Source organism: Glandiceps talaboti, chromosome 14 (assembly GCF_964340395.1).
Source record: "Glandiceps talaboti chromosome 14, keGlaTala1.1, whole genome shotgun sequence".
NCBI classification, from domain to species: Eukaryota; Metazoa; Hemichordata; class Enteropneusta; family Spengelidae; genus Glandiceps; species Glandiceps talaboti.
In genome coordinates this window covers 3,781,172-3,792,633 of record NC_135562.1, presented here as the reverse complement: position 1 = coordinate 3,792,633, position 11,462 = coordinate 3,781,172, and the positions used below count along the sequence as shown (strand labels likewise).

At 34.1% G+C, this 11,462-nt stretch overlaps 1 protein-coding gene across 1 annotated transcript; it reads left to right on the top strand.

The window, feature by feature from the left end:
* The first annotated feature begins 419 nt into the window (after window positions 1–419).
* Window positions 420–9,630, top strand: LOC144445828 (sodium-dependent lysophosphatidylcholine symporter 1-like). The gene is made up of 13 exons (XM_078135467.1): window positions 420–443; window positions 807–971; window positions 2,138–2,259; window positions 2,523–2,649; window positions 3,086–3,164; window positions 3,819–3,973; window positions 4,664–4,754; window positions 5,037–5,158; window positions 6,193–6,276; window positions 7,082–7,197; window positions 8,017–8,154; window positions 8,639–8,815; window positions 9,534–9,630. The coding sequence occupies exons 1-13, from the start codon at window positions 420–422 to the stop codon at window positions 9,628–9,630; spliced, it is 1,497 nt and encodes a 498-aa protein (XP_077991593.1).
* Window positions 9,631–11,462: the final 1,832 nt, after the last annotated feature.

Genomic DNA, 11,462 nt, shown 5'->3' with positions numbered 1-11,462 from the left:
ACACACTCGTTACGATACGTGCTTGGACATTCAGGCTGTGATATACGAATCAATTAAAGTAGCGTACACTGTGGTAGGAATTCAGTTCGAAGGTACGTGAATGTATTGGCCATTTCTGGAGTAGCTATATGTACACAGTAAGAGGACAGCCTAGTGTGACAATACACGGCAATCCAATATACTTTCTAGACACAGATGACCTTAAGTTCAAGGTCACCATAACGTAAAGGTTGTGGTTGAAGTTTCTGCATACAATCAAAGTAGGCCAAGGTAAAATAATCTTAAAATGATGATTGTGTTGTTTATTTCATAGAATCTCCTGAATTCCAAGTAACTCTTCGTACAGTTATAGTGTGTGACACCAATTGACATACGTTGTGGATGCACAGCTTTGTTTTCAGTCTTATAAAAAAAACATAATGGGCAAAGAGAAAAGTGAAGAGGTAAGTGATACACCTTGAATAAATCCGAAATGGGCCTATTGTTCACATACACATTAGAATGAATATATTGATTGTAGTAAAAAATACTTAAATTTAAAACCACCAGGCCGACTGGTATTGTACCTTAAGAAAAATAATTTTATTTTCTGCACATGAAATAGGAATAAATAGTCAAGATAAAGTGACCAAGTAAATGACGATAAAATTAAGAAAATATCATTTTGGTTTAATTGGCCGAAAACCTTCAATGTTGATAGGCATGATAGTTGGCTGCGATATGTAGGTGGCAAAAACCATTCAGGATAATCAAATATCTGATATGCGAATTTAGGGAATGACTGTGTGCAATGTGACCTTTTACAGAAGCAAGCTATACTGGAGAAAGAGCGACCTTCAACAACGACAGGTGACAATAAACCGTTGGATACACTATCCAAACTTAGCTATGGTGTCGGTGGAATGACATTTCTGGTATTAGCGGGTGTACTTGCTTCTTACTTGCCATTGTTTTTGTTGGAAGTTGCAATGGTAATGTAGTAAGAACTTTTGTCTTTCCTTTTTATGGTACTTATAAGTCTTTAGTTTTCATAACCATATATTTATTATACCATATATAAGCCAGGTTTTTTTTCTTTAAACGGAAAATGCGAAATCGAGACAGTCGATCTACGTCACGAAGACCTGTGACTATGCCACTGGTTCTGTGGTAATCAAAATAGGGGTCAGAATATTCCAAATCGCGATTAGAAATTATATTTATTTAACCAATATCGTTTTTCATTCAGTCAAGATATTAACCACTCGTAGTCACAAGGCCCCTTAGGTCACTCATGTTTCCCTTGCCTGAACACAGAAAAAGGTGGGAATAATATCACATTATCACAGCGACTCGAATTTTAAGAAACAAGCGGTGTTGATTACGCTGTAAGGGTGCCAATATTTAATTCGATGTTTGTCATCGTAAAGCACCTTAAAAGAATGGTGGGTCGGTTGGTAAAACAGTATAAAAAAGTAGTAAATGTATACTTTTCATGTTGGTGATACTATGAGAAACTTAAATTATTAAGGTCGCCCAAATCTCTTTCAATTGCCTAATCTGAACGGCAATGAAAGAAGGGCTTATTATTATGTTGACATATATGGGAAAGACAAAGATAGCAACCTGAATTTGAATGGCCTTCCAGAAACAGTTCACGTCCTCCATTTTGTTTTCTTTTTTAAAAAGGCTTGTCTATTCATTTGTACTGGTACTACAAATGTACCTACTTAGGTTCAGCATAGACCCTCCACCAACTCTGTATCTATAACATGGCGGAGGGAGGGTGCAATCTTAGCTTCTTATTTGCTAGCGTCATCGGATGTCATAAATTGGTAACACAGCAAATTCTTTAAATTATATTACGTCAATAAGTCTTTGGAGTAGAATATTTCTTGAAACAACAAGTTTTGCAGCCTTTAGGTCTGCTTCACAGAGCTTGTTTTTATGGTTATACAAGAAAGTCTTGTTAATGATCAAAGAGTTCTTACTAGAAGCCTATGGTCATGTGAGATCATGTGAGAATGGTTGTAAGCGAAAACTTTTTGTGGAAGTTTCCAAAATCAGGGTTTGCAAAGCTTTTAAATACCTTTAAAGCACAGAGATAAACCCCGTCGGGATAGGATTTCTACTAAACCATATATATTATTCTGTATAGATAAAACCTGCCCACGCCAGTGTTGTGCTATTCGGTGGAAGAGCATGGGAAGCCATTGCTAATCCAATTTGTGGTATTTTTGTCAACAAATTGGATAGTAGATTTGGCAAAATGAAACCATGGTAAGTTCAGTTAACGTTTTTCAAGTTTAATGTGTCAATATACCTTTAGAGCTTTCCGCAAACATATATGGGCACTTACAACTGCACTATGGAACATGACGTACATAATACCTATACAAAGGTGAAGATTTCCCAAGAAAGCAACCCAATAGACAACGTGTACAACTTATTGTGTAATGTAAATTTATCTTTACGACTGAAGTCAATGAATTGTCAAATGTATAATGATGGTTAATTTTTGTATCGTATTTTCTTCTTTTCAGGATAGTTTGTTCACTTCCGTTTGTCTTGCTTTCATACTTCCTTATTTGGGTTGTACCAGGTGTCAGCAATGATTTGAAATTTGTCTACTATATTTTCATATACTGCGCTCATCTGACATTTATAACGGTTAGTTGATATTATACTAACAATAACAAAAAAGCATAAACAACAACAACAACAACAACAATATTATCAACAACAACAACAACAATATCAACAACGATGATGATGATGATAACACTGCCCAATTATATCATAGGGGCCACGTTGAATAAACAAATGTTCATGTCTTTTCCTATTTCTAATATTATGTTCTTATTTTCCCCTACATCATACAATTAATATAAACCATATCAATATTTATTAGCCATTTATAACTCATACATTGATATTTCTAATGAAATAAGAGAATTGATAGTTTGACAAGAGTTCTCCCAAGCGTTGAGTTGCATGCAAACAGGATTTATTAACACGTTCTGTTTCCCAATATCAGTTCCAATGACACCCTTTAGAAATCTCAGTATAGCTGACATACCTATCATCTTTCTTTTGATTCATTTAGTGTTATAATCTTCCCTACATGTCTCTTACTATGTTTCTGAGTAATAACCAACAGGACCGTGATTCCGCCACGGCATACCGTAAGTACTACAAACGATGCATTTAGTGATCTATGTTCATGAGGTATTTTTCATCCGTCCTATGACATCACTGGTAACGTGATAAGTCAGTGATAAACGATTGTCATTTTGCTTTCAATTTACCTGCTTAAAGGTTTACATGATAAAATGGTGCTCTTCCATACAATACTTACACCTCCATGGTGCTCTTCCATACAATACTTACACCCCTGCTACCTGTAACATCAATTCCTTGCTGTTGTCTCGACCCATTCGCTGTAACATCACACGCATAACGGTTTACGGACATGTGTACTCATTACATTAGACAAAAGTTTCGGGCAAAAAACAAGTTGCATATATTCAGTATTAACTCAGAATCGAAACAGCAAAAATATTCGGAGTATACTTAAGTATTGATGAGCTACATATACACTTTATCAAGATTACACGACATCAAATAAGTCCGTCAACATTAAATTAAACTTTAATTTGCCGATGCTATTTCCAAAGTAAAACATGAATGACTGGGCAAATCTCGGAGAACGTTTGTCAAGGTAATGATTTATACTATGTTTTAGATATAAATTTAGCAACAACTTACACTAAAAGAAACAGTTTAGTTCAGTTTCATGTTTGCTTTCCTGTTAATACTTTCTACGTTGTCTCTTGTAGGTATTGGATTTTCTGTAGTCGGAATAGTGCTAGGAAATGTCATTATGTCACAATTTTTAGCAGCAAACAGTGACAGCGCTGATGGCTCATTTGTGAATATTAATGTAAATCAAACATTAAACACAACTTTACCACCACTAGAAAGAAATCAGATGGTGAGCACATATTGATATATATATTGGTATATATATATATATATATATATATATATATATATATATATATATATATATATATATATATATATATATATATATATATATATATATGTATATATATATATATATATACTCTGCCACTGCGGTATAGAGCACTATCTTAGCAGGTTGATACTCACCGAGTTATATATATATATATATATATATATATATATATATATATATATATATATATATATATATATATAGTTTTGGTAGTACTGGAACTCTTTCTTGGGTGTAACTCGGAGTTTCACGCATATTGCGATCATCAGACATCAGAGTGTCTGATGATCGCAATATGTGAAACTCCGAGTTACACCCAAGAAAGAGTTCCAGTACTACCAAAACTATTACGCTCTGCCACTGCGGTATAGAGCACTGTCTTAGCAGATTGATACTCACCAAGTTATATATATATATATATATATATATATATATATATATATATATATATATATATATATATATATGCACGTGGGTATGTGTGTGTGGGTATGTGTGTGACGTTGTGGCATATACGTTTAGTCGACACGTAGTACGGACAGTGAGTTTAAGTTTTTTATGCTCTTCTTCATTATGCTGGATTCAGCGTACATAATCAAGTGTTAGTGGTGTACACTTTATATGTTTTGTCTCCAATTCCAGGAAGTAACCTTTATCGCTGCCGCTGGAACTATTGTTGGAGTGGGTTTGGTATGTGGTCTCATTGTTATACTTGGAACCAAAGAGAAGAAAGGTATTATGTTTTAAAATCCACTGAAGGTTCCTCACACTTTTTCTAAAACTTATATATATATATATATATATATATATATATATATATATATATATATATATATATATATATATATATATATATATATATATATATATATATATATATATATGTATGTATGTATATAACCAAATTTAATGCCTGAGAATATTCAGAGGTTTCCCTAATGTTAGAGACGATAATTGTTTATTTCCTTTTTTTATTAATGACTAACTGGACGTTTTTGGGTGTTATGCTATCTAGATATTTCCGTTTCAAAGCATGGAGGAGAAGATAATGTGTGGACAAGCATGAAGAGTGTATTTTCACACCGTCCTTTTATCATCGGACTTCCCTGCTTTCTGTTTAGTTTGCTGACCATACAAGTGAGTTTAGCGGTCTTTTACTTCTTTGCTAAATACTACCTTCCTCATATTGAAGATTTTGATTATTATTATGTGTGCAGCTGATACTTGAACTTGACTCATACAGCAAAAATAGATATGAATTATATATGTGTGTACACTATACACACACACACACACACCACACACACACACACACACACACACACACACACACACACACACACACACACACACACATCATTTTGATACTTGGAAGCACCATCGTTTTTCATTTAAGTAGCTCGAGTAAATGCCTATCCTGGAAATTTTCTCGAAATGATCTTTACTACGTCGAACACTATACGAATGATAAAGTTCTTATCTTTCAGATGATAATTAGTAACACGACTCTGTATTTACTATATGCTCTGCATATTGACTTGTTCTACTATGGCCTCATTATTTTACAGGTGAGTTTGTAAACTCCGTGACTATAGTTAGTTTTTATATTTCAAAATGTTTCAAATCAAAGAGGTCAAATTCGTTACAGTATGTAGAGAAGTGATTTGTAAACAAATTTGGTAAACACGTGATCATATGTCACATATGTCGCAATTAAAAACAGATAATGTAACTGCTTATACAATTTGAAGTTTAAACATATGGGGAGTGACAGATGCACTTATTGCAGAGAGATTGACGTGACGCAATAATTACTTGCCTTTACTCAGTTTATGTTAAAAACCATTACCTGATGTACAATTTTACACTAACTAACTTTAAAACATGTGCAATTATCTTTGTACAGATACGTACCTGGTTTATTAAATTGTTTGTGGTTGATATTGAATTTAGAGTAAAGTTGTTCCAGTCATTAGACATCGATATAAATGCCCATTTATATAAATAGACAAATAAATGCCCATCGATATCACCATCTTTAAGTATATGAAGACAATTTCATTTGTTTGTATCTAAAGGCATAGCTGTGGTGTAAGTATACTTTAATTAGTGTTTGTAGATAATTTCTCAGCCAATCATTTTACATAATGTTTACGTTCATATCCACATAGGTATCACTTGTTCTTTCAAATCCTATGTGGCAGAAGATTTTATCCAAGATTGGTAAAAAGAAGACGTTAGGAATAGGTCAACTGGTAAGGTCCTAATTTGGAGTGTATAAGCAGCAAAGGATTCTCGTGTATGATGATATTTTCCCCACCACATTTACAAATCTGTCAACCTTTATTTTGTTTGGGAATGTATAAACAATGATAACTATACACGAGAATTCCAAATGGCAAAATATACGATTATTGGCCATCCTGTTGTCCATGGACGGAAAGCGCCATCTTTTATTATAACAATAACCTAATTAAAACCAAACCTGGCATAAATATCAGATAATATGGTACATACACAATTCACTATATTATGCAAGCTTGACTACTTGACCAAATGTCGGCCATATTTGTCATTCTCCTATGCTAAGTAAGAATGAAAGTCGGACACTGACCTTTCATATCTTGACTTTCATGGTTGCATTCGACCAATGTAATATCTGGATATTGCATCTGATAAGTGCAATATTACACAATGTCGATGCACTCGTGTAAATAATGTACTCATGAAACAAAAGATGTAGGCACGTAATGAAGTGGTGTAGATGTAATATAGGACAATATTTAAGACGATTTTTATTAATATCATATATGATATTGAAGCCCGCAATCAATACGGTAGTGTTGACTGTGTCTTCAGCTGTGGAAGATTTGTGTCAAACGAATCAGAAAACATGAACACTTTCACAGAATGCAACTCGGCTGATCTGACAGGTTTTTTAAAGAAGTTGTTATTCAATTTATACTTAAATGTAAGTTCTGAAGCGAGAAACGAAAAAAGTAATTAAAAATGAACACAACAATGCCTTTGATTAGTAATTGTATTCTTCTTTACATACAGCTAATTATTCCCATACTGACGTCACTTTTCTTCTTACCTGAAAATAATACAGTCGTTGCATTCATCTTATGTTATCTAGTGGGGGCAGCATCATCATGTCTACATCTGTTGCCATGGTAAGTAAAAAGCTGTTTACTCTTCACAGTACCTTCAATTTTAATCAAAATACAAGCGTTATGTGCCACACGAAGATAAACTGAAATCTTCACTTATAACAAGTTTAACATCAAGTTAATACAACCTAGCTATGTAGAAGGGTTTCAATGTGTGATGTGAATGGGAACGTTGTTCCTGGAAATAAAGGTACTATAGAGAGGTTCTAGAGAGCCACATCATGATTTCAAATGACATTATGTTAAGCTTGGTTGCCAAGAAACACCAAATTGAAGCTCTTTATTCACCTCTATTGTTATTTCAGTGAAACATCACTGACACATGCGTATTTGTTCAATGAACATAGAATACTCATAACTATTCATCTGAAGGAAAGGGCTCTTAGGATTCATGAATATCCAACGTACACCTGATAAATATTTATGTGTGCTAAGACCCATAATGCAATGTCGTTCCCTTAAAAGAACAATACAGATGAACATGAGTTTCAAATTACTAGTGTTTCCTGGCAACCGAGCGAAAATCTTGTGATATGAAATAATACCTATCTTTCCAGGAGTGGCTTTCCCTCTCCCAGAATAGCAGATACTCGAAAGATGCTATAATCTCTACTTTGAGATTACAATTGATACATATTCCCTTTTTACACATCGGGATAATCCCATAGAAAGTTTATTTTTCAATAATTATGATGAGCTTACTGATAAATAATTTTATTAAACATTGCACTTTCGTTCAGTATTATAGAACACTAATTTGTATTTATAATGACAATTTTCTGATAAAACCATATATCATATTATATTTGTATCCTTATACAGGTCTATGATGCCAGATATCATAGATGACTACATAGTAAAGACAGGACTGAGAAATGATGCCATCTTTTACTCGTTTTTCCAATCCTTTAATAAGCTATTGAATGGTATTGGGTTAGGAATGTCCACTTTAGTGCTCGGGTAAGGGTTTATGTTGCTCTGTATAAAATGTATCATCTTTAGTAAGCAACTGATTATCTGTCAAAGGATTTGTACTACAGTTTCTATTGTATTTTCCCTTGATGTAAGCTGATTGGGTGTCATCAATTCCCCAGTATCCCATTGGCTACCTCGTTCTGTTTACGAGGTTGAAGACATAACTAGACCAATCTTATAATCGGTGCATAAATGAAGTGTTTGCTTGTAAGCGATGTCAAAATATTTACGTCAGAACGAACCCTTTAATTTCGATATTGGCAGTACAGTTTGAAAAACAGTTTGATCAGAATTTGACATTAATAGTATCATATATTTCTATAACATAAGTGAAGGTTATTTATCACAAACAGAAAATATTACCTTGCCCATATATTTCGTCTATACTTGATTGACATTAGTTTTAATTGGTCTCAATGTTTTCGCCAGGTGTTAACGTCAATATTGATCTATTTATTTCTACTTACAGATTTGCTGGGTATGAGACTGGTGCTTCTGTACAACCAAATTCAGTGGGGATGACAATGAGAATTTTAATGTCGGTCGTACCAATTTGTCTGACACTGGTGCCTATCATATTTCTATGTTTTTTCCCGATAACAGAGTCTATCAAACATAAGAATGAGGCTATACTTGCCAACAGAAGGTGAACATCTAACCATGTTGTTTGTTGTTGAGTTTTTTTAATGTATGCATTGTCATTTATTTATTTATTTATTTATTTATTAATCTTTCATATACAGACACCATTTCAGTGCATTAGCACTGTTCTCCTAATGGAACCTGTTCCAAGATTACGTACACAGATAACAAACAAAACAAACAAACAAAAGGGACAAACCAGGACAAAAAGTTACAGACGCACAGTGCACTTTAAATGATACCCACCCACATTACCAGACTACATTCTTAAGATGTCTTTTAAATATCGATGAGTTCGGAGCTGATCTTATGGATAGGGGTAGATTGTTCCATAGAAAAGCACCACTATATAGTGAAATGCCCGTTTGCCATATTCCGTTTTAACTGTAGGGATGTATATGTTACCTTTCTTGTGTTATGAAGATGAATTTGGTTGTCCTCTTTTCCTCTTGTAGTTTTGTGTAAACCAATTTCATTCAGCTACATACTATGGCCCATATACATTTAAATCAACCAAATGAATTGATAATCCTTTCTTGAAAAAATATCTCAATATTTTTCATTTTGGAAAATTAATACTGATTTTTATTTTCCACTGTTCATAAAATATTACAATTTAAAGTAGTAGCAACAAAGCTTTCTTGAAAACAGCGAGGTTCAATATATAATATTTTATTCATCTACAGTGTCTGTATACTGACTAGCTTGATTGTTTTATACAGGCAACAACGTGAATCAAACAGCGTGACCTTTGAACTGACAACGGAAAAGGAAACTTCAGAAGATAGAAGACGGATGTCAAAGGAGTTTGAAGTTTGATGACACTTTTATTGCAGATTTTTCAAGTCAATCTAAATAGAACTTGTATCTATTATTAAATACTGGATTCATTTACTGATTTTCAGTTCATGATGATGATCATTTGAAACTTATTGATGATGATGATGATGATGATGATGATGATGATGATGATGATGATGATGACGATGATGATGATTGACGACGATGAACATGTTTTTCTTACTATCAACGTATTAGAAATCCATATATTCCACTTTTTAAAAATATAGTAAATCAAATCGATTGGAATATTCAGTAGTAATTGAGTTTAATGTCCAGAATTGACCGAGCCTGAACTATGCTAGGCCTTACAAACACCCAACCCAAAGACAAGGACTCGTGGTATCTACCAGAGGACGAAGGTACCATAATTTCCTCGACTCTCCGGTCACTTGCCAATACAGTGTGGGTTAAGGATTCCAGTCGGATAAGTTCACAAGGGAAAACAAATATGAATAGCGCCCACAATCAACACCAATATATCAGAGATACCACTCTTAGTCACGAAATAACTTTTGTCATATAAATACATCCCAATTGCCATCTACGATTCGTGATACTTCCGAAGAGGTTACAGTTTATTTTAAACGATTCATTTGTTTACACACTGGATTATCCAAATTTAAAGTGTTCTTCCTAACGAAGAGGTGACCGGTAAATATTAGTAGTAAATATATCCGTCTTCGTTCAACATTATGGAACACTAGTTTGGATTCAAGGATAATAATTATATGATAAAGCCATATAATATATTTAGATATTATTCACGAATATTTTTCTTTGATCAGCCTAGGAAAATACAAGTGACCTAAGGGGCCCTTGTCACTACGTGAGGCTAGACAAGTAGTGACAAACCCTTAGGTCATGAGTATTTCCTGGCTGAATGAAGAAAGATATTGGGAAAAATATAAAATTACACTAGCCCCAGTAATATAAATATCGGGGAAAGTAAAGGTAATTCTGAGCGTTTTGACTCAGCAGAACACAGCAGAACAAATGACGTACACAATGACAGACAAACAGACAGACAGACAGACACACACACACACACACACACACACACACACACACACACACACACACAAACGCGCGCACGTACAGATTTGTAATGGGTTGGTAAATTGTGTACAACCAAAATACAACGTAATAGTAGTAGTAATTATCTGTGCTATATTATGCCATTTGCTACGGAATTTGGCCTTTTCACGTCTGCAAGAAGTTTACAAACGAGAGAATCAAGCAGAACATTTATCAATTCTATTGCAGTTTGGTGGCAGTACGTTCATTAAAATAACAATACCGGGTGAAAGGTTATCCAGGTTGTCCTTCAGACTTGTATATCTATGTACTCAGTCAGGTCAGTGGCAATTGTCCAGATACAATACTTTCTTTGACAATTTAAATATAGCAGTGCCATTTTGAATTGACATGGACGCCATTCCAGGCCAGTCATATTGGTAGACAGACACACTCGACATACGAACTGTGACATACGAATCAATTCAAGTAGCGTACACGGTGGTGGAAATTCAGTTCGAAGGTACGTGAATGTATTGGTCGTTGTGATCATGTCAAGTGCCTTTCACCACATTTCTGGAGTAGCTATATGTACACAGTAAGAGGACAGCAGTGTGGTAGATGACAATACAGGGCAATCCAATTTACTTTCTACAAACAGATGACCTTAAGTTCAAGGTCACCATAACGTTGTGGTTGAAGTTTCTGCATACAATCAAAGTAGGCCAAGGTAAAATAATCTTAAAGTGATGATTGTGTTGTTTATTTTGTAGAATCTCCTAAATTTCAATTCC